Source organism: Podarcis pityusensis (assembly GCF_964106645.2).
Source record: "Podarcis pityusensis genome assembly, chromosome: 13".
NCBI classification, from domain to species: domain Eukaryota; kingdom Metazoa; phylum Chordata; class Lepidosauria; order Squamata; family Lacertidae; genus Podarcis; species Podarcis pityusensis.
The window spans coordinates 21,222,538-21,246,557 of record NC_138038.1 but is presented as its reverse complement, the minus strand read 5'-3'; the positions used below and the strand labels follow the sequence as shown (position 1 = coordinate 21,246,557).

Below are 24,020 nucleotides of genomic sequence, written 5' to 3'. Positions count from 1 at the left end.
ATGGACTCTCGAAAGTAGCCGAATGGTCCTTTAATGACGCATCAAACAGAACCCCGAAGAAGGGAAGCGGGCGACTGAAAGGAGAAGTGTCCACAAAGGCTTTAGGAATTGATAGCAATATCTCGTGCTGAAAGGGTGGGGTGGGGTGAATTATAGAGTCCCCCCCCCCCACATTTATGGAGTTGCTCTCATCAGATCGGAGGAGCTTCATACGCTGTCTTTATGGGGTATATATTTAATGGGTTCCATACTACAGAAAAGGGGAAGGAGGGGTGGGGAAGTACAGAATTGCTGGAGTTATATTCGAGAGATTTTGGGAAGATAGAAAAGAAAGGGTGAGTCAAGGAGGAACAAAGACAACTAAGGGCGGATCTACTATGGAACTAATGAAGCTTAAGCTTCGGGACACCAGAAGCTAATTTAGTCAACATTGCTTAAAATAATTGGGTCCAGTAGACCCAATTTGAGTCGCAATTTGTATATAACATTTCCCTAATTTTCATCCCCCTTCCCATAACTCAAAAGCTATAAGGCACAGGATTTTTTTTATTCACACCAGTGACTTTGACATGTGATGTAACTCAGTACAGCAATTTCATTCAAAATCTGAGATGTAGTAGTTAATTTTTGTAAAAACGTTGTGGTGATCTGTCATGGAACAACTCCACTGAAGAAGATAACAGTGGTTACCCAGACCTTGCTGCTGATTGTGAAGGGGCCCCCATAACTGTTCAAGCTTCAAGACCCCAAGGGTGGAGGTCTGTCACTGAAGCCAAGAAATAAAAAGGAAAGAGGGAAAAATAAAAAATAAAAAACGACTTAAAAGAAGGAAGGGAAAGTTATGTTGTTTGCAAATACACACACACAAGTACTTAACATTTACATTAAATTATTAAGGCTATAATCCCAATCCCACTTGGAATAAACCCCACTGAATTCAATTGTTCTTGATACTTTCTGAGTAGACATGACTAGTTTTGCAACACTTAGCCGGCTGTAACCCTATAATTGCCATCCTGTTCACCTGACTGGAAGCCAGAGCCCATTTTGGCATCTTGAGGACTAGGACTGTTTGACACGTGTTTCCCGCATCCACGTTTTATTTTTTTTAGATGGACGCCTTTACAAAACCTTGAAACCATGATGACCCTTTGAGTCAGTGATATACGCCACGCTCTCATTAAACTTCGGAGGCCTGCGATCCTAACCTGTGAATCCCGGCAGGTGCTGGACTCTCTCCCTAGGTTAGGTCTGCGGGGTCATCAGAATGCGATTACTTGGGTGTTCTTACATGACATTCTACGGGCTGAACTTTCTCCCGAAGAAATTACTATGGTGACCCAGTTTGTGTGTGTGTGTGTGTGTGTGTGTGTAACTACCGGTAATAGAGTTTTTTTTAAACTTAAAAAAAAAAAACAACGCAAAAGCCATTCCTCCCTTGGAAAGTATGGCTAACGTCAGGTCTCAGTTTGTCATTTTCTTACTTCCGGTGTTCGGCTTGTTAAATGCGGGATTAATTTGCCTGGTTAAGAGACATCAAATTGTGGTCACGGAAAGACTACTAAATAACTCTTCCGGCTTAAAGCCCAAATAAAACCCCGATGCCATTTATCAAGTCCTATCAGTGCTTCTGAATTTGAGGGTATGGCGGAGAAAGGGAGAGCCAAAAGTGTTATAGGTATCCAGTCTTCGGAAATATTCGCGTATTGGGTTTTTGTTTTGTTTTAGCAACTGTGGGAGAGACAGGTCCAGGATTATGGTGACGCGTACGATGACGATTACTAATACAGTGGTACCTCGGGTTACATACGCTTCAGGTTACAGACTCCGCTAACCCAGAAATAGTACCTCGGGTTAAGAACTTTGCTTCAGGATGAGAACAGAAATCGCGAGGTGGCAGCAGGAGGCCCCATTAGCTAAAGTGGTGCTTCAGGTTAAGAACAGTTTCAGGTTAAGAATGGACCTCCGGAACGAATTAAGTACTTAACCCGAGGTACCACTGTAATACTAATAATGTTGTTGTTTTTTTAACCTACCAGGAGTATGGGGCTGAAAAATTCTTCCAAAAAAAGCAAGGAATAAGAAACTAGAGGGGAAACAAATAGGACACAAATAGGCATCCCGTGGTCTAAATCAGCATTAGGGGCATCTATAACAATAATGTCTTTTTTTAAAAAAAAGATTAAAACAACCAAGTTTCCCCCCCTGAAAACCTAACCAAAAAACGAGTAGGATACACATGGAAAGAGAAACTGGAGAACTGGAATGAAAGCAAACAGGACGCAAATATGCATCGTATGATTTAAATAAGCATTCGGAGCGTGGTTCGCTTAATGAAACATCCAAGGAACTTCTCATATGGCATAGCAGCAGCGCGCTATGAAAACCTCAAATCCTCCTATCTGCATGGCCGCGAGCTTCCCTCAACGAGCCCTTCCTCTCTGCTTTAAAATCACAGCTAGCTGGCTTGTTTAAATTTGCTGTGTCTCCAGCCGCTTACGACTTCCCACCACCGTTTCGTTCCACTTTATTGCTATGGCGAAGGGCTAGCTGTCTGCCTACGGAGAACTCAATAGACCGGCTTGTTGCAAGCCAGTTTAAAAGTGGCTAGATTTAAAACTGCAACAACTAGTTGTTGGGCTTTCCCAGTGTAGATGATACTGCCTGGGGGAAAAGGTGTGTCGAGAAAGGTCTTTCCTTAAGTGCGCTTGGGGGTCCCAACAGCAGGAATGAGCTGCTTGAGTGTCTTCTTCTGCTTCTTTACATTTCCCTTTGGAACTCCACGGCCGCTGGCCATCTGCTCCCGATTGGGAGTGACTTACAGGAGGACGTCTTTCATTCCTATCACACACACACACACAGAGCCCTTCCCGTCCCCATCCTCTGGAGCCTTGCGGCAGATCTGTGCCACAGCAGAGCGAAGGGGAGATGTCTGCTAGCTGCTCCGGGGAAGATATAAAAACAAGGAAGGAGCTCTCCTCCAAAGGCATACATATATCTAATGGGAACCACGGTGAAGTTAACATGCCCATTCCGCGCGCGCACCCGTAACTGGCAAGGACATTCCAGCAAGAAGAATAAAATGGATAAAATGCCTATTCTATAGAACCAGGTTCTCAATGTAAAAGAGGGAGGGGAATCTAAAATTAAAGTCTTTGAGTTTTCAGATCTCACTTCTGAAATCCAACGGTGGGAGTGGGGGGGGCATTGTACTCTTCAAACAATAAATCAGAAGTTAACTCATTTTAAGACATTCATGCTATCATAGAATTACAGATTCATAGAGTTGTAGAGTTGGAAGGGACGCTGAGGATCATCTAGTCCAACCTCCTGCAATGCAGGAAATATGTCGCTCTACTATATCAATCTGCCACATTTGCACTTTGCTACTCCTGTCTTAAGAAAACCACTAAAAGAAGAGAGTAAGAACCTCCACAACCTAGAACAGTGGAAATAAATAAATAAATAAATAAATACATACATACATACATACTATATCTTTGAACATTGGCAAGAAGATCTTTGTTAGAAGAATCTGATAACCTCCCCCCCCCCCCCCCTCTAAATTTGTTTCAGTTCTAAAAAGGCAAAGAACTTGGTGGTTTATTAGGGCCAATAGAACAAGCTGCCAGGGAATCTTGGTTTTTTCATATCTGTTTTTTCCATCACATATTTACGACACACACACACACACACAGACGCAGCCTTTGTACTTGCAGGGAACTCTGGGCAACTTTTCCTGACCATTAAAGAGAGAGGAGGAGGGAGAGCAAGACATGTATTTTCTCATCCCAAAGACAGCCCATGGCAGAGACAGTGTGAACAATGCATTCCTGTTTCACTACAGCTGCGCTGCTTCTAAAATGAGATGTGTTGCTGGAGCTGAAGTTTGCTTGAGAGCCACACCCTGCAGGTGATGATGAAGTAGTAGTAGTTTTTGCCTTTGGAAGCTCACAACATATTACATTTGCTTGCCTAAAGGTGTCATTTGGTTTTGTTTTTCGGTTTTGTTTTGTTTTATAATCTGGCAACCTTGCATCCCAGATGGTAGCCAGCCTGTAATTTCTTGGCAGAGTCAGTATTTTGCACATCTTCAGAAGCATTTTCTTCTTTGGGTGTGGTCGTAGCTCAGCTGTGGAGCTACAGGGTGCTTGCTTTGCATACACAAGGTGCTAGGTTCAGCATCTCTAGGTGAGAGTGTGGAAAGCTCCATAAGAATGTAAGAAGAGCCTGCTGAATTAGGCCAATGACCAGTGCTATTTTTCTAGAAAAAGAGGTGTCAGAATTCACAATGAACGCCTCCTTCATTCCCTTATAATGGCAATGACGTCCACCTGAATGGTAGCGGAAATGAGTTCCAGTGAGTTCTGACCGGGGGGGGGAATCCCCTGCCAAAGATCCATCTAGTGCTAGTCCAACATCCTGTTCTCACAATGGCTAACGAGCCTGTGGGATGTGGAACACAAGAGCAGTCAAACACAACATTCCTAGAGTGAACATGTTTACACATGGAGAGGAATGTTTGTCCAGCCAGCAGGTAAACTTCCGGTTTCCTTCTGGGCTGGGACAGACTTCCTCTGCATGTGACTAGAGGTGGGCGTGGCCTCACCTGTGCAGGTAACAAAAGCATAGGACTGGCCGCCATCTTTCTCTCTGTGACTACTTTCGTCGAAGAAGCAACATCTGCTTAGCCAAAGATGCTCTTCTTATGAGATAGTTTCCAGGTGTATGTTATTTTCTAAGCTAAGTCTGCCTTCTGGGATCTGATTGTGAACAGAATGTGAGTGAGTAAACTCTTTTTATACTTTTATAGAAGACTGTGTCGTGTCTTATCTTTTATGAAGGAATATGGGGAAAATACCAGAACAGTTATTATAGAGGCTTTAGTGAGCCTGGGCATATGCATCCGATGTGAGTTTAAAAAGGGGGATGTTACTCTGCTAAATTGTGAACTTGTTTACACAAGTTGGAAAGGCTATAATCAAACAGTATATCCTCTTCTGCATCCCTGAATATTCCCACAAAGCCTATGGGAAGCCTGCAAGCAGGACATGAGCTCAAGAACACACTGTCTAATTGCATTTCCAGCAACTGGCATTCAGAGGCCTATTGCCTCCGACAGTAGAAGTAAAACACAGCCATCATAGCTAGTAGTCATTGGCAGTCTTGTCCTCCAGTCTGAGAAATGATAGAGAGCTGCTGCCAGTCCCTGCAGAAATTGTAGACAATGCTTAATTATCTGTTTTGGTCTAAGACATGGGTAGGCAAACTAAGGCCCAGGGGCCGGATCCAGCTCAATCACTTTCTAAATCCAGCCCGCGGACTGTCCGGGATTCAGCATGTTTTTACGTGAGTGGAATGTGTGTTTTTATTTAAAATGCATCTCTGAGTTATTTGTGGGGCATAGGAATTCATTCATCCCCCCCCCAAATATAGTCCAGCCCCCCACAAGGTCTGAGGGACAGTGGACTGGTCCCCTGCTGAAAAAGTTTGCTGACCCCTGGTCTAAGGCAGCTTTTGGTGTGCCTAAGTGCTTCCTGTGTTCCTGGTGTGAATCCTGGCATTCCACTGAGGGAGAGGCTGGCTCTGGCATTTCCCTTTGCACTTGTCTACGACTGTTAACTTTTGGCTGCTTGGGGCCATGGTGCTACTTGCCTCCTCAAGATGGAAGCAGTGTTTTCCGAGTTGCTTTCTCCACTGAACTCACTGCAGAGAAAAGCACGTGGAAGAGCCACACAAAATTAACCATTCACTAACGCCTTTATTAGGGACAACCAAATAGTCACAAAAAAATGCGGCAAGCTTTTGAGTTCTCCAGAACTCTTCGTCAGGCAATATGTTAAACAAAATATCAGGTGGTGGTATGGGGAAAACAAAAAGAAAGAATGAGAAATTGGGTGAGTGTGTAGACTCAGTTCTAGGACAGAGATTGTAAACTGTGTAAAAATCCCACCCCTACTCCAGGTGCTACTAATACCAGGTTACTCACCTAGGATTCTGGGATAAAGAAGCAATAGCTACTTTCCCTGTGGCTGGTGAGAATAAAGCCTGGCTTATAGGCTGGATCTGTCCCATGTCTTAAATGAAATGCACAGGTCCCTGGGCAGGCAAAGAGGAGATAAAATATTGTCTGAAGAGTTATGGAGAACCTGAAAGCTTGCCAGATTTCTGTGACTTTTTTGATGGTCCCCCCAAAAGGTATCACAGAACTTTGGACGTTGAGGGTTTCCTTCCCCTTATGGACCAGCACAGATACAGGGTGTTTTTTTGTGCCAGATAAAATGGTAACTGACATAGCCCAGTCCAGACAGTATGAAATGCTCACGATTAGGTCTATACTTCCTCATAGGGCTAGTGGTCATTTTCTGACTCAATTAATGTTGCCCCTAGTTTTCAAAACCTCTGTGTGCCTGTGGGCAACCAAGCTATCAAGTTCTTTCTCCAACATGCTGGATAGTCCGTAGGGCTGCAGTTTAGTCAGTAGTTAATCAACTTGAGGTCATTACCATATTTCAGTCAGGGAGAGTAAATTGTATTTGGTTAGGTTGAGAGTCAAAGGCACATGTTTAAAGACTCCTGGTTATGTTTTGTAACTGTAATAAAGGATAAGAAAGACACTATTAAGCATGGCCTTTCCATTTAAGAAGGAGTGGGAAATTTTATTCACCACTGCTCTCCTCTAAGTATTCTTGCAGTTCATTTGCAGGCAATTTTTTAGTCCCTTGATATGTCCTGGATTTCAGGTTGCATTTGCCTTCCTCAGCACCCTTGTTGTTGTTGTTTAGTTGTTTAGTCGTGTCCGACTCTTTGTGACCCCGTGGACCAGAACACGCCAGGCACTCCTGTCTTCCACTGCCTCCCACAGCTTGGTCAATCTCATGTTTGTAGCTTCGAGAACACTGTCCAACCATCTTATCCTCTGTTGTCCCCTTCTCCTTCTGCCCTCAATCTTTCCCAATATCAGGTTCTTTTCCAGGGAGTCTTCTCTTCTCATGAGGTGGCCAAAGTACTGGAGCCTCAGCGTCAGGATCTGTCCTTCCAGTGAGCACTCAGGGCTGATTTCCTTAAGAATGGATAGGTTTGATCTTCTTGCAGTCCATGGGACTCTCAAGAGTCTCCTCCAGCACCAGAATTCAAAAGCATAAATTCTTCGGTGATCAACCTTCTTTATGGTCCAGCTCTCACTTCCATACATCACTACTGGGAAAACCATAGCTTTAACTATACGGACCTTTGTTGGCAAGGTGATGTCTCTGCATTTTAAGATGCTGTCTAGGTTTGTCATTGCTTTTCTTCCAAGAAGCAGGCATCTTTTAATTTTGTGACTGCTGTCACCATCTGCAGTAATCATGGAGCCCAAGAAGGTAAAATCTATCACTGCCTCCATTTCTTTCCCTTCTATTTGCCAGGAGGTGATGGGACCAGTAGCCATCGTCTTAGTTTTTTTGATGTTGAGCTTAAGACCATATTTTGCGCTCTCCTCTTTCACCCTCATTAAAAGGTTCTTTAATTCCTCCTCACTTTCTGCCATCAAGGTTGTGTCATCTGCATATCTGAGGTTGTTGATATTTCTTCTGGCAATCTTAATTCAGCACACTTAGCACTTACTTAAAGACAATGTGATATGGGTGTTGGTCTAGGACTTCAGAATCAATGGGAACCATGCTTTGGCCTCTGCTACCACCCAGGACACCAAGGGCCACTACTGGGAGGCTGCACCCCCTGCCTGCCAGAAAGATCATCATGGCAAAAGGGAAGATGAGCCTGGTCCCATCCATCAATCAGAGAAATAGCAGTTGCAGGGAATTTGCCTGAAAGAACACTCTGCTGCTACTGCTAGCTTCCCAGGTCTGCAGCCTCATCCATCTGTCAAGGAAGGAGAAGCAATTTCAATGCTTCCTTCCTTCTTTCCTGCTCATTCCTTTTCCCTTTTGTATCATGCCTATTAAACTGCAAGCCTGTAGAACAGTCTTTACCACAGGTGTAATGGGCTTTGAAGACACTCAAACTCAGGATGCAAGGGAGAAATGTGCTAAGAGGAATACATGCTTGGCAAATCCACAATGTGATCAACTCCCACCCAGAAACCAATGCCCCCACTGTGGAAGGACGTGTGGATCCAGAATTGGCACCCACAGTCATTGTTAAAACCGTGTTTATGGAAGACAGTGTTACTCGGCTACAAGTGATCGCCAAAGAAGAATTTTAATATATGTAGAGTGCTTAGCATGTTTTAGTTGCTTTATGTTCGTTATTATTACAGTACAGAATGATCAGTAATAGTATTTGTTATCACTATTGTTTGGAATGCTGTTATTAAGCAAAGTGCCCATCTGTTTGACGGTCTGCATCATGGAAGGTGCGGTATTGGATTTTATTTGTTTGTTGTACTTCTGTTCTACCATTTTCCTCCAAGGAGCTCGAGGTGGCATATGTGGTTCTTCACCTCTTCATTTAATCCCCACAACAACCCTGTGAGGTAGGTTGGGCTGAGAGGCAGTGACTGGCTCGGTGTCTCCCAGTTCATGCAGTGATTGCCACAGGGCCAATATGGACAGAGCAGGGTGTTTCTGTCCCCTTGCTCACTCTCTACAAGCATCAAAGCCTGAAGCAAGGCGAAGGAAATGCATCCCTGTGGAGCATGTGGAGGCGCATAACCCCCCACTGCCTCTTGGTCATGCCTTGCCCTTCCAAAGCATGCTCAGTGCTCAGAAAGGGCTTTGAAGCCAAGGAAATGGGTTCAGAAACTAGGTTTGATATTTATTTAGACATATAATTCTCATGTCCCTTTTCGTGTCTGCTTTGCCACCCCAGAGCACCAGTGCGCATTTCAGTACAGCTCTTTAGCAAAAAGACACAGGGTAGCTGCGACACAGTTGGTGTCTCCCGTGTTTTATATTTCCTTCAGTCTTCCAAATTAGCAATTTTCTTTTTGGCTAGTGTACGCGAGAAAATCTTGAAGGTTCCAAACAACAAAATAATAATGGGATCCCATCAGGGTACTGCAATTAAAAGAGATGGTGTATTCCATCAAGTATCAGGGTGTTGTTCTTTTTTTTTCTTGCTTCCTAAAAATATTTAATTAGACATTAGCCTTTAATTATATTTACTGCTTCATTTTCACTTGTGTATTTAGAGAGGCGATAGTGTCACTAATTATTCTTATCCCCTAAAGCACAACCGATAAAAGCCTCCCTCTTAATACTCACTTTGACTTGATGAGGCTCCTTTCCTCCCTCCCCAATTTTATTGCAAAGAAAAGCAATCAGAGGGGATTTTAAAATATATATTAGTGGTGTAGAACTCTGGAACAGTCTCCCTAGAAAAGTTGGGGGAGCAAAGAATCTCACTGGGTTCAATACATTTAGGAAGATTATCTTGTAATACCTCAACTAGAGCTTCAGTAGTGGGGCCCTGAGAGCTGGGAGGAATTTTCCCACATATAATCTTGAGCAGCAGCTCCTCCTTCTCCTCCTCCCCCTCCTCCCACCCCTCTGAGCATCAAAGATTGCTATCACTAAAGACGGGGTGGTGCATGGCATGAATTTGCACCCCATGAAGAATTCCCTTGGCAAACCTCAATTCATGGGTAGTCTTCATTGACACAGTATTTCAAGGATGGCATACTGATGACTTTTGGGCAGAGCCCCCTACCCTTTCCAGAACCTACTTGTGGTTTGGCACTCTACTGTGTTCGCTGGTTGACCTTTGCAACAGGACATCCTTTACCGGACATCTGATGAAGCTGTCTGTGGTCCATGAAGGGTTCTGCCTTAATAAATTTGTTTATTATAAAACTTATATCCTGCCCTTCCTCCCAGATGAATGTGTTAGGGCTGTCGCCAGCTAAGCCATACTACAAATAAATCCATCAAAATCAATGAAGTCAGTCATGTCAATTGATTCCAATAGGTGTACTCTGAGTTATATATGGCCCTTAGGCTGCAGTGCTACCCCGCTCCCCTGATCCACCCCCCCACCCCCACACTAGCACCTTGCAATAAGACTCTTGGTTGATTTTGCCCTAACAGACTAATATAGCTACCCATCTGGGAAAGCCATGCCCTCCTCTTGCTGCAACAACACTATCCATGCCATAGGTCCTTAAAGATATAGTTGGTCCATTGAAACATTCCTGCTTTGTGGCATGCATGAATGAACTGGCCTCTGAACAGTTATTAAAGCATATGACTCAACAAGAATCCAGACATCCCTGGTGTAACTAACCAATGGGAATTTTGGAAAGCAGTATTGCAGGGGGTTACGCCTCATGCATCTGCTCTTATGAGGAAAGGTTGCAGCATTTGAAACTTTTTCGTTTAGAGGAAAGACAACTTAGAGGAGACGTGATGGAAGTTTGTAAAATTATGCATGGCATGGAGAAAGTGGATAGAATAGAGGTTTTTTTCTCACACTCTCCTAGCACTAGAATTTAATGGACATTCAATGAATCTGAATGCTGAAAGATTCAAGACAGATAAGAAGAAAGTACTTCTTCACACGGCTCATAGTTAAACTGTGGAACTTACTCTCACCAGAGGCAGAGGTGGCCACCAAATTGGATAGCTTTTAAAAAAGGATGGACAAATTCACGAAGGATATGGCTATCCATGGTTGCTATCCACATGGCTATGTTCTGCCTCCATGATCAGAGGCAGTGGTACTTCTGAATACCAGTTTCTGGAAACCACGGGAGGGGAGAGTGCTCTTGTGCTTAGTTTCTGCCTGAGGGTTTCCCAAAGGTATCTGCCACTATGAGAACAGGGTTTTGGGGTAGATGGGCCTCTTCCAGCAGGCTCGTCTTATGTTCTTACATTCTTTGAGTCTACTCATGCCTGGCTTCATCAATTCATATGTTCTAGGAGTCTCTTCCTGTACCACAAATGTACATGTCATCTATTCACTGACTTTCCTGTTGTGTGTGTAACTGCTTCCCCCCCACCCCAGGTTTGTTTTGCCTATGTGGCTGTATCATTGTATGCTTCAGGATGGAGAACCTCAGACCTCACCTTGGAGCTTAATGTGGCCCTCCAAGCCTCTCTACCTGGCCCCCAGGACTCCTTACAGACCACACACCCTCTCTAGAAACACATCTTGTTGACCTTGCTTTGCACTTTCCTTGAGTGGTTTCTTCCCTGGCTGGAGTTTGTTGTACAGCGGTACCTCAGGTTAAGTACTCAATTCGTTCTGGAGGTCTGTTCTTAACCTGAAACTGTTCTTAACCTGAAGCACCACTTTAGTTAATGGGTCCTCCTGCTGCTGCCACGCCGCCAGAGCACGATTTCTGTTCTCATCCTGAAGCAAAGTTCTTAACCCGAGGTAATATTTCTAGGTTAGTGGAGTCTGTAACCTGAAGCGTATGTAACCTGAAGCATATGTAACCCGAGGTACCACTGTATAGTGCCTATTGCTTCCCTGGATGGAGGATTCAAAGGGTTGTGGGTGTGTAGAAATTTGCACTCAATGGTCCACCCACTTTTGCCTCTGGCCCCACCCAGCAGCACTATTTGAACCTCAGAAGATTGCCCGGGTGGGAATGCCTCCCTCAGGGTTGAACAGGTTTCCCATTCTGGTGTGTGTGTGTGTGTGTGTGTGTGTGTGTGTGTGTGTAATATCATTAGGGCATTCAAGTGGCACCATGGCTAGCACATCCATAGTCTAGATCAGGACAAGGTAAATATTGCTTTGGTGTCTTTATACGACATTAACTTGCCTTGTTTGTATATTTGCAGTTAATAAGCTCTTATCTCATGGAGAGGGCAACCATCAGATGCTTAATTTATGCTCTGCAGTTGCTGAGAGCATCAGGCCAGGGCTTTCGAAACGTGTTTCCTCTGGCATTTGACATTTTGAAGGAAGTAAAAAATGGGCTAAACAAATGGTGAAATCTTTCAGTCATTCAATAATTTAGATTTTATTGAATGTGTTCCCTTCTCTCCTCTGACACTTTGGTCTTGCTAATTAGGACAAATAAGAAGGGTTTGCTGTGAGCAAGGATAATAACCGGCGAGGCCCCCCATTTATTAAGTCACTTTCTGTGGGTGGAGAATTGATTGGTGGCTGTGAGTGGCATGCTGCCTAGACCTGCAGCGACTTGGAGGAGTCATTATGATCCGCAGAAGGGCCCTAGCTAGAGATTTGTATTGATAAGGTGTCAGTTGTTTTGCATTGGTCCTCCTAGAGAATTAACCCCTCTCACTTTCTCTCTCCACCCAGTGCTGAATTATCACCTCCTCAATATGCTCTGAGTTCACGCATAGTATGAACCAACACCAGGAGATCCAGGAACTCCCAAAGAAGGGATTGCAGTCTTAGTGCAGTCTGAATGGCACTCTCAGAATCAAAGCGAACCTGGTCATTTTGAGTGGCAACCAATGCCAGGCAGAAAAGGCTTTCATTCATTCTCTATCTGCAGCCATCAGTTTTATGGCCTTGCTATGCCAATGATGGTTTTCAGTTAAGTGCAGAAAACTAGGGAAAGGCACCTCTTGGCACCAATTCCACATCTAAGAAGATTAGTGAGTCAATGAGAACCAAAGCTACAAAACTTAGTATTTCAGGGGGTGTGCAACTCCATTCAGAACAGGTTGTAAACTCCAAACCTGTGTCACCCAATATGTCTACCAGCAGTACAATACTACCTCTGTTTTGTCTGCATTAAGTTTCAGTTTATTCACCACACAGTCCTTCATAGCTACCAAACAGCAGCTTAGCCCTTTAACTGCCTCCCTAGGATCAGATGAAAATGAGAAATAAGAGTTTCAGTTAACCTGGGGAGAGAGGTTGGGAATGCTACACACCAGGACTATAATGTCTTCTTCCAATGGCAAGAACACATTCTAACAGTTAAAATGCAATGTATCGCTGATTCCATGAAGGCTAGAAACTTTATAGATCTAGAAGCTACTGTATATATCTAGGAGAGAGAGTGTGTGTGTGTACCTTTAAGACTCTGTCTTGTTAGTCACTGTAACAAATACATGGTTTTCATTATTAACAGCATCCTTCCAGTATCTAGAGCAAACTTGTCCAAATTACTGTTTGGTGCTTTAAAAATCTCTCCACTTTTATGTATATATACTCAGTCCAATGAAACAAACATCACAGTCCCTCAATGTTATGAATAGAATGGGAGATGGTATGAATGAGAATCCAGGTATCGAGAATGGAGAAGCAGCAGTGGGCATTTGGGTTACTCAGAACACTATGATTGCTAGGTGCCTTTACATATTTATTTTTATGTATTTATTATTTTCTTACATGCGTATCCCACCTTTCTTCCACCATGGAGCCCAAGGGGGTTCCCAGGCAATCACCCATCCAGGCGCTGATCATGCTCTGTTCTCCTTAGCTTCAGCAAGATGGCGACCTCCTGAGTCTTCACACTATCCTGAGGAACCATATGCCTCAGGTCTTTATTCATTCAACTCCATTTTGCCAGAGCTGAACGGCCCCAAAATCTTTATTGTTGAATGAAATACAATAAATTCCCTTGCACATCTGAGACTGGAGGAAGATGTTCCAGGTCATGTCAACCAGGAGAACTTGAGCCCTGTCTCACAAGAAATTGCCACTGACTCTGCTCTACAATGTAGGCCAGCCTCCCCCAACATGGTACCCTCCATATGTAGTTGCATGGATGCCAGCTCCCAGCACCCCTGACCATTGGCCATGTTGGCCGGAGCCAGTGGGACCTGTTCTTCAAAACATCTGGAGAACACCAAGTTGGCAAAGCCTGATTTAGGCATACTGCACACAAATGGTGTAAAAAGTCCTGCTCTTTTAAAGAAAAGCACCATTTGGATGCTGTGGTTTTGATCAGAGAAGTGTTTTGGAAAGGGAGTGCTTATTTCTTTCCCTGCTGGCCATTTTCCCATTCAAAACCACCCCCCTGCAGCTGCCAACAGATGGGTGTTTACCCTTGCATCTTAACCATGTTATTTAGCTTAACAATGAATCTGGCATGGACTTAATAGAAATGATCTTCCTTGGCATCCTGCCTACTTTTTAAATTTTTTTTTGCATTTCTTGCACTGCAATAAATGTGTTTCTCTTTTGAGTACCACTCATCTCTTCCCCAGGAAATTCCCTCCTGGGGTTGGCCACGTCCAAAGCACCAAGGAAAGCTATTCATTATCCACGATTTTATTTAATATTACTGGCTTCTGGAATATGCTCAAGTATGGCATGAGAAATGCCAGACACTGTCCATAAATGAGTCATTTATTCCTGTGTGTCTGTGGCCTTGCAAATGGAAAGAGAAGGCTGTATACCTTTTTTAGCCCCTTAGCCTCCATTTACAGTTTTGCAGAACTTTGGAATTCGTAGCCCACCTATCCTTAGCCCCAGATATACTGTGGGAAATTCACCCAAGCCGGCCACAGTGACAAATATTCTAGCTTTACCACTGTCTAGAACTTAAGCCAATTTGATCATGGGTTCAAGGTTCTAGACTGCTTAATATCGAAAAATAGTGATTCTGACTCTTAAGGATGCCTCTGGATTCTTGTAAATACAAGCTGGCAAATACACCCTTCATATATTCAGAGACATGTCCCATGTGTTCAAAGGACTCAGCCTACTCAATGAAAAGAGCCTCCAAGGTTTAGACTTGCTGAACCATGTCCCCCTTGCATTCAGATTTACTTCTTTTGGTTGCCTTTGCTGAGTCGTTGGGGAGAGGCAATTTGTAGTTAGACAGTGGCCTTGTATCTCAATCAAATTTCCAGTGGATGGATGAATTTTGCTTTATGTTTGAGGCCTAATCTGCCTCCCTTCCCAATCAAATTAGTTGATGAGATGATTCTGCTGGGGTGGGGTGGGGGGAATGGTGATCTCCACTGTGTGCTCCACCTAATCTTAAGACCCAAGAGGGTCTGTAGGAAAGTGGGTGGTCTTCTAGATACTGTATTTGGGGCTTAAGTCATTTAAGGCTTTAAACACCAATGTGAGCATTACAATTACCTGTGGTGTCCATTCTCAGTGGTGCACTCAGGGAAGCACGTTGAGGCAGAGGTCCACAACTCCACTTGGGAGAACGAGTAAGAAAACCCCCAGATGTGGCAGGGGCGGCTTACCATATACCACATTTTGAAATAAGGAGATACACATTATCATCTAAAGTGAGGGTAGACAATGTGGTGCTCCCCCCACATCTGTTTTCGTACTACAACTCCCATAATCCTTGATCATTGGTCATGCTGTCTGTGGTCAATGGGAGTTGTAGCCCCGCAACATTTGGAAGGCTACAGGTTCCCCATGCCTAATGTACATGGTTCCACCCTCCAGATTTCTCTTCAACACACACATTTTTCATGAGGGTTTGGCTTAATCCCTTAATCTGCATCCACAGACGTAACCATCCATATTTAAGAACACAGAATTTAAAAAGCATCTGTTCATATTCATCTCATCCATTGCTACTGTTTTCTCTCTCCACTCCCCCCCCCCACTTCCTGTTTAAATGGTAAGTACCACCCTGGGAGCAGTCAGCTGTTGTTGTTTTCCTTACAAAATGCTATAAATCTCCATTATGTTATTCATGCGCATTATTATATGTGTTTGAGTTGGAAACTTAAATGTGTTCTGCACATGCTCAGAGGCATAGGTTTCTTTATTGCTTTAACAGTTCTGAGGCTAAACTCTCTTGCACTGGAAGTAAATCTCACATTAAGCCCTTGATATAGTTGCCTTCCTAACCACTACAGATTGGTATAGACAGATAAGAGTCCTTAAAGATTGCCAGGGATCAGGTTGAGCCAAAGTGATCAGAATGTACCACTGGGAACTGTTTGCGATGCCAGAGCTGAGGCCTGCATCAGCACTTTTGAAGCATATCTCTCCCACAAGGAATTATTGAAACCATAAGTGGTTAGAGGTGCTGGGAATTGTAGCCCTTTAGGGGGTAAAACTATGGTTCCCATGATTCTTTGAAGGAATGTTCTTTAAATGTGCCTTAAATGTAAGGTGGATGCAGACTCAGAGCAAAATTCTATTCCTGCTTACTCAGAAGTCCCAGTGGAGTCACATCTACACCATACATTTAAAGTATGTTTAAAGCACATGATTATTTGAGGGAAGCCATGTGCTTTTAATGTATGGTGGGTGTAACCTAAGTTACATGGGGCTTCCCCCCAATTATTTTCTTCCAAAATAAATCACCCTGGACATTTTATTGAAGGGTGGTGTTAAAATGCATTAGATAGATACGTGTGCATACAAGGGGCCATAGCTAATGTGTTGCATGCAGAAGATTCCAGGTTCAATCCCTGTTATCTCCAAATAGGACTGAGGGAGACTCTTGTTTGAAACCTTGGACAGAGCCATAGCTGTGGAGGTGGGGGGGGGGAATAGCTGGGTCCCCCCACATGAAGCCTCCAGAGGGGTGTCACTGAGGCTCCCAGCCAATGTGTGTGTATACACAAATGCAGCGGCGTAGCGTGGGTTGTCAGCACCCGGGGCAAGGCAAGTAATTTGCGCCCCCTAACCCGGGGCAAGGCAAGTAATTTGCGCCCCCTAACCTGCCGCCGCTGCCAGCTACTTCTTGCTGCTGCCTGGTCTGGTCTGGTGTGGTTCTCTCCCACGCTCAGTGCTGCGCTGGGCGGCCGCTGCACTGTCCCTCCCCCAGATAGTCCCTCGCTCTCTCTCCTCACCGCTTGCCTGGCACCCACCCTCTCTACAGTGGGCGGCGACCCAGCGGTTCGGATCGGATTCGCACAGCCAGCACTGCAGTGAGAGAGAGTGAGTGAGCCAGGTAGGGGCAGAGAGCTGCGAGTGCGAGCGCGCCCCCCCCAGATGTTGCGCCCGGTGCGGGCGGCCCCCCCTGCACCCCCCACGCTATGCCACTGTACAAATGCATGTGGAGGGATGCCAAACTGGGTTTTTTGACCAGGGTGAAATAAAGCCTAGTTTTGCCCCTGCCTTGGAGATCAGCTCCCAATCAGAATAGACAATATCAAACTAGATGGACCAATGGTCTGAGCTGCTTCCTATGTTTATCTAAATTCCTAGGCTACGAATGTGCTGACACCCTATTTTTCCTTCCAACCATATGTCTGTTGCATCTGGCTCTGGTTGAGAGATCTTGAAGTTCTAGTAAATAAATAAGTAAAGTAGATCTGACAGGCCCGAAGTCTGCCCATCCTTAAGTCTAGGAGAAAAGTGAGGATGCAAGCATTGTGAAACCTTATGGAGAAAATCTTGGTGATGCAGCAGTGCAGCGCTGAGGGACTGGCCACTCTAGGACCTTCATGAAGCTGCTGCTTTATGGTAAAAACTTCAGAGGTATCTTAAAGGGCCATTTGTTGTCATTAGGCATAAGCAAAAGCACAGAGAAAATTCTGCATGTGTGCTACTGACTGAGTAACAACTGAAGGTAACTGAAATTGACATTTTATCATGAGATAGATACTCAGGCACTGTTAACTCCTGTAGTCACTCTCAGCCTATTATTTTATTGGTTTGTTTTCTTACATTAACCTCCAACTTTCCCTCCAGCAGATCTCAGAAGAGCATAGTTTGCACAACACCATTTTGTCCTCACACCAACCCTCTGCAGTAGGTTAGGCCTCTTCTGCCGCCTAAGGCGACTGCTTTACTCTGCCTAATGGCAGGGCCAGCCCTGCTGCAACCTCAACTGTTAAGCGAGAGGGTTTATTGAGGCAGTTTCTTAACCACAGCGGGAGAAACCTTAAAACAAATAAATGCATTCTCATTTATGAGAATATTTGAATATTTGTGCGAGGCTTTTTGCCCTGCTTTGCCAAGAAATTTCTCTTGAATAACATGCTGTTACACTGCATAGAGTGGAATTTTGCCTCAAAAGAAAGTCCCACTTCAGTGGGATTTACTCTCGTGTAGATGTGTACATAGAAATGCAGCGCAAATTGTAAAGCAGATGCCTGCTTGACTACCTAGATACTTACAGAATAGATTTCAACTGGTTTGGGGGGGGGGGCGAATGAGCAGGAATGTGTGTTTGTTTATGTGGTTTTGATTCCGTAGTGTGGTTTCCAAAGTAAAATTCCTTGATCATATGTGTCTGCGGGTGGGGGGAGGAGTGGGAGCGCGCTTGAAATAAACAACAACAACACTGCCTACGTTTTATTTATTTTCTCACCGACGTGCAAGAAGACGCCTTCCTTGCAGCAGCAGTTTCTCCTTCCACAAACGTGGGTCTTCTTCTTCTTCTTCTTATCCTATCCTTCGCCATACATTTTTATGGGGATGGAATTGGGGTGGGTGGGGTGGGGGGGGAGAGCGCACGAGAAATGAAACAGGGTTTATCTGCAGCGAAGGGGGAAACGTGTATCAGACCATCTTAGAACGTCGTTAATAAAAAAATTGTCCTTGGATGCAGAAGCCCATCATGATAATTGTCTAATCTTGCTGAATGAAATCTTACGAATGGAGGATTCGGAATCTCAAAGCTCCCTGTCTTGTTCAGAATCACAACCAACATTCCATCCGCCCACCCTTCCAACCCCCCCCCTCCCCCGCGTCACAACCTACCCCCGGAATAATAGAACAGTTTCTTCCATCTATAATGGCTGCCTGGTCGTCCTCACCGCACCCTCCCCCTGCCTCGACTTGTGTAGTCTTCGATTCCTGCGCCATTTTGAGCTCCTACTCCCCTCCCCCCTCACTCCGATCTCCTAGAGTCCAACAACGCTCTCCTCCCCCCCCCCGCCCTTCCTCTCCCGGATCTCAGTGTGTTACTTTGGCCCACAAATGCGACTTGAATGCCTCCCAAAATCCTGCCATGTTAGGGGAAATACCGGTGACTTAGCAGAGACGTAATATGATTTATTTGTGTATGTGTGTGTTAACATTGTGCATGTCACACTCACGGCCGGCGATCCCTCTTCTCTGACCGCTTGCCATTCGCAACCCAGCGAAGCTCGCCTCCGCCCCAAGCCACCCACTTTTAAGATGGGGTTTGGTTTAAAAAATAAAATAAAATTAGGGCTAAGAAATAAAGGTCCTTAGGAGTTGAAGAACCATAGGCACAACCAATCGTTAATTCCGAATCTAAAAGGCAGACAGAAGGAAAGAGATATTTTTTAAAATGTATTTTTAAGAAGGAAAGAGATTTAATCTCGTTCAAAACCTCTGTTTGCTCTCAGGTCTTTTATTTCGTCTGTGTACGTGGGGAGCTTGAATTAGTCGATTGAATAGCCTTCTCTGCATAGGAAATTTCCTGTTTTCACGTCTTAATTTTTTTCTTCGTTCCTCTCTGCGTGTCCGTAAATTTTGAACATCCCTTTCTTCCACATTGCTAAAAATCTGGAGAACAGACGCCTGATTCTCCTCTCGAGGTGACGTGTAAAAACCATGGCAAAGAGATTCTAAAATCTCTGCGCCCACCTATTGAATTATTTCTTCTCTCTCTTTCTCTCCTTCCCCTTATTCCGAGACATTGCGGATAAGGGGCTTTTTCTGTTCTTTTTTTTTTACAACGGAGGGGTGACCTAATTTAGCAAAAAAGGGGGGCAACCTAGAAACTTTGGGCATTACTGATATTTTGTAATAATAATAATTGCAACAACAATAATAATCTTTTTGTTTGCAAATTGTGCCCCTTACTTTCCATTCCCTTTCTGGTTTATGCTGGGTCAGTTAACTAGATGCTTTTTAAATAAAAAATAGTCCTGCTCAGGGTGGTTACCCCCCCCCGCACCTCCCAAGAACAAATCATATATTAACACGCATCAACTGAAATATTTCCAAAGTGAGGTGTCTTGTTGGTTGTTGTTTTTTAGCATTATAAATATTCTAAAGGATCTCTGCTGCGCATACTACATATTTTAAAATGTTAATAAAAAGAGAAAAGAAAGTAATTTTTTAAAAGTTTAGTACAGCTTTCTAAGCCTTTGAAAATATTTATACTCCTCAGCGGTTATCGCCACTAATTCTTGTTATGTAAACGAAGGCTAATAGAAATAAAACCCCAAAGAATTTAAAGGGAGGAAAACGAAATACAGTCTCCTGCTTTTTTTTTTTAAGGTGAATGTAAAACAGGAATGCAGCGTTTAATACTATAAAGCCATTTATTTAATCTATGAAAATAATGTACAATAAATAATTTGCATTTTACTATTAAAGCATTTGAATAAATAATCTACCTCTAAAACATAAAAAGAAGGGACAAAACCTCCATCGCTCTTGTTCTTTTTTAATTTTTTCCTTCTTCCTATTTGTTCTTTAAATTAATAAATCTAAACGTCTTGCTTTGTTTCCTGAGAAGTTCACTTTTTTAAGAAAAATGGACAGACATTTTCTTCTTGAGTCGAGGATTTCTAACGCAAGCTTTCTGGGAAAGGGTGAAGGGAGCTTCTAAAGATATTTAAAAGGCCAGACTTCATTTTTCTCCTTTGATAAATATCTCCTTAAGCGTGGCACCCCTTTATTCTTGTCCGAATAAAAATATATATACGAGATAGAAATACCTGAATTCAGTCAGAACATAGATTCCTTTAAAAGAAAGTGGCAGAAATATTTCTTAGGTTCGGGTCCACTAGAGACTCACAAACCTCTTTCGAAATAAATGCTTTTTCAATGGGGGGGGCTGTGATCAGGCGTGGGGTGGGGGAACGTACTTTCGGTTTCCATGGCGTGGGGAGCTGTTGGTGTGTGCATGCCTGTGTATATTTATAGGGGCATATAACCCAAGGCAGATAAGGAATGTCGGAGGGTGTTTACTGGAAATTCAAATGTGGCACATCGAGAGTACAAAGTGTGCTTGTAAAAAAGTCCAGATCTTCGACGGAGAAGCTGACAGGGCTGTCTAAGAACCCCTGGAAGCTGGGAGAAAGCCCTTCTGAGGTCTGTGGGCAGGAATCCACAGAGAAAATATTCAGGTCTGGTGGCAACAAAGGAGACTTCTGGCTTTCCAGGAAGGCATTGTCCAGGGAGGAAGAGGAAGAGGAGGAAGAGCGGGCGCCAGCTGTCCCATTTGGCTCTGCGTTGGGGGCGCTCTCCTCGGCGGGTGTCAGGTAGCCAGCGGGGGGCCTCGGCGGCTCTCTGCTGCTGCGGGCAGGGTAAGGACAAGGGATCTCCAGGACGTCTCCAAATGGAGAGCTGCCCTCCTCCTCTTCCTCCTCCTCCACCTCTTCGCTGCCTTGATCCAAGCTGGCGTCCCCCTCGGGGATTTCCTTATGCTGCGTTTGTCGCTTATGCTTCATCCGTCGGTTTTGGAACCAGACCTTCACTTGTCTTTCCGTCAGGTCCAGCAAAGCCGCGATCTCCACCCGGCGGGGTCTGCAGAGGTATTTGTTGAAATGGAACTCCTTCTCCAGCTCCAGCAGCTGCGTGTTGGTGTAAGCCGTCCTCAGCCGTCGAGAGCCGCTGCCGCTGTTGTCTAACAAACCCTGGACGTCTTGGACGCAGAAAGAAGAAGAAGAAGACAGTTTTAAAAATGAAAACGAGACGAAATAAAGCCATTAAAAATAATAGCAGGCTGAAGAAGCGTTCCTCCTAAGTGGGGTCTGCCCACGTGCGCTTTTTTTTTTTTAAATTGAGACAAGGGCGTGCGTGGGAACCACTTGGAAATTATAGGGGAATTTTACAAAGTTGTATGCATCTCAGTCAAAAGTCTTACACACACACACACACCTTACACATAAGTAACAGTGGAAACCAGCGCTGGGAAACTTCCTTAAGGTCCTGCAAAGAACAGAGTGCGGGGGCAGGGCAGGGGGAGGGGGGGAGGGATGGTGCATTTTTGGAGGGAGACTCAATGGGAAGAATTCCCCGCACGCTCACTCTGGGATGGAGAAATCAGTATTCAAGACACGCTTGTGGAAGACCAAGTCTCCCTAAGACATCTTCAAGCCTCTCCTCCATCGATTGTAAGAGACGACGTCAGTTTCCTGCCTTCCGTCTTCCCAGTCTACCTTCTTGCCTAGGAAGGGGACCTTTCATAATGGGATGGCAAAGCCTTCTTAGCGGGGAAAATAGGAAAGGGAACACACAAGGGGACGAGAGAGTGCGAAAGAACCGATGGGATCTTTCTTTATCCACACAGCCCGGAAAACAGGGGACCCAAGGAGCTAATACCGTGTCCCCCTCCCCACAACCTCGTTGCTTCTCTCCCAATGGAGTCCCAAGGATGTCCATCCCAACCACAAATCCAGGATGTATGCAGGTGGGGCGTGGGAGGGTGAGGACCCTGAAGGAAAGGAATGAGCTCCTTTCCTCCTAAGCTTGGTGGCTAGCTAGGTTGACCCCACCGCGATGCTGTCAGGGCATGGCTTGTAAAGCAGAGGTCCAGGCCCCCCGCTCAGCAGAAGGAGGCTTATCACATTTTGAAGTGAAGGCGTGCCATCTACCCCAACTATTAGACCATGTAGTCCAGAATTTACAATTTACGCAATTGCACCTCTTGAGATCCTACGGGACTTAACCGAGTTGGTGGGACAGAAATGTTGAAATGGAAGACTCTCGCATCTGCAGGGTAAATTGACAGGGTGCCCTGCAAATTACCAATCTATGGAATAGGGGTGGTTTAAAAAGGACTATATCTCCCTCTCCTTTCCTCTGATGTCTTCTTTCCAACCATATTTCTTCTAATCTTGACATAAAAACAGCTTATATAAAATATACCCCCTCCCCCCCAAAAGCGAATTATATTCTGTATTGTCCACCGTTTTCCACTGGAAGCCAGAGCATAAACAAGGCGCCCAGAGGGCCAGAAATGAATACCAGTTCGGAGAGGCTGTGTGGATTTTTATTTTAACTTGTTCTAGAGATTTGCTAGAAGAGGATAAGAAAGAAATAGAGAGAAAGAGAAAGAGAAAGAGAAAGAGAAAGAGAAAGAGAAAGAGAGAGAGAATGATTCTCCCTGCTATTTCAATCATTTCTTCTGCTTGGAGTTGGTTTAGGATTAAGGGAGGCGAGAAGAGCATTGCCTCTGTTTCCCAGCAAAGAGCACATTTTAGATAGTAGGATTTTTGTCCTGTTCAGTCAACTCCGTCAGTCCCCCCCCCCCCGACACCCCAATTTCCCCCCTTCGTCGTATACAGACCTGCAGGAGAACCCGCGGCAGATCCGGGCAAAGAGGAGGAGGAGGAGGAAGGAGAAGCAGCAGCAGCAGCAGCAGCAGCAGCAGGGACCTGGCTGGCTTTCTTGAAGGATTTCTTCTCCTTCATCCAGGGGAATTCTCCTGCCAGGGAAGAAGGCTGGAGCGCGGGTCTCTGGGCCTGCCCATGTCTTGGTCTCTTTTGGCTCCTTGGCGTAGGCTGGTTGCTGGATGAAGGATCCAAGCCGAGGAGGGCTTGTTCTAAAGGAGGAGGAATTAACGTCGGTGGTTCCTTGATTGATGAAGTTTGAAATGTCTCCAGGACAGCGGGAAGGGACGTCAGACACTCCGCTAGCGATGGCTGGCTGTTTATGAAGCCTATCTCCCTCTCAAATTCAAAATTCATGGCTTTTTCCAGGGGCCCAGTGCAAAAAAAGGGAGGGGGAAAGAGGGGGGGGAACGCGGGTGGATGGGAGGGGAAGGAACGGTTGATCTTAAAGGCCCTTCCAATATTTTATATCGCTTTAGTATTAGTATTATTTGCAGTCTCCTCCCCCTCCCTCCCCCGTTTTTTTAATTTTAAAAAATCTTATATTGCTGATAATACAGGCGTATGGGGACCTTGCTCTATTAAACTGACGAGCAGGGATAAATTGCAGCCAATCCTGGTCATGTGACCTGGCTCGCCCAATAGCAGGGCCAGCCCGGTTGAAAACAGAAAGTATTTTTATTTAATAGCTAATAATAATAACAATAATAACAACAATAAAAATAAAAATAATGAGAATAAAAATAATGGCAGCTTACCTATCCTTGGAAGAATGCCACTGATTTTCCCCTTTTGCCAACAAATGCTAAGTGAGTGTTAAAGAAGATATTGCGAAAGGGCTGAGGAGGCAACTGTGGGGTTGATGGTGGTGGTTACAGTTTGCCTTATTGCCTCGTCTCTGTCTGGTTGATTGAATCGTTGATTTTAGTTCAGTCCAGGGGGGAGGAATTAGAA

At 44.6% G+C, this 24,020-nt stretch overlaps 1 protein-coding gene and 1 long non-coding RNA gene across 2 annotated transcripts; one reads left to right on the top strand and one right to left on the bottom strand.

Annotated features, from left to right (window-relative positions):
• Positions 1 to 4,659: 4,659 nt before the first annotated feature.
• Positions 4,660 to 21,450, top strand: LOC308462157. The gene is made up of 2 exons (XR_013979024.1): positions 4,660 to 4,780; positions 21,225 to 21,450. It is a non-coding gene; the product is annotated as an uncharacterized lncRNA (long non-coding RNA).
• On the bottom strand, positions 20,030 to 23,637 carry HOXB2 (homeobox B2). The gene is made up of 2 exons (XM_080979479.1): positions 23,024 to 23,637; positions 20,030 to 21,376 (listed from the first exon to the last, which is right to left on the bottom strand). The coding sequence occupies exons 1-2, from the start codon at positions 23,421 to 23,423 to the stop codon at positions 20,697 to 20,699; spliced, it is 1,080 nt and encodes a 359-aa protein (XP_080835605.1). The 5' UTR covers positions 23,424 to 23,637; the 3' UTR covers positions 20,030 to 20,696.
• Positions 23,638 to 24,020: the final 383 nt, after the last annotated feature.

What these genes read in the sequence shown, in the direction of transcription:
- HOXB2 (XM_080979479.1), bottom strand. Translation starts at nt 23,423, where the DNA reads ATGAATTTTGAATTTGAGAGGGAGATAGGCTTCATAAACAGCCAGCCA. An exon ending in TGCCGCGGGTTCTCCTGCAG is followed by an intron (nt 21,377 to 23,023) that starts GTCTGTATACGA and finishes TCTGCGTCCAAG; the next exon opens with ACGTCCAGGGTTTGTTAGAC.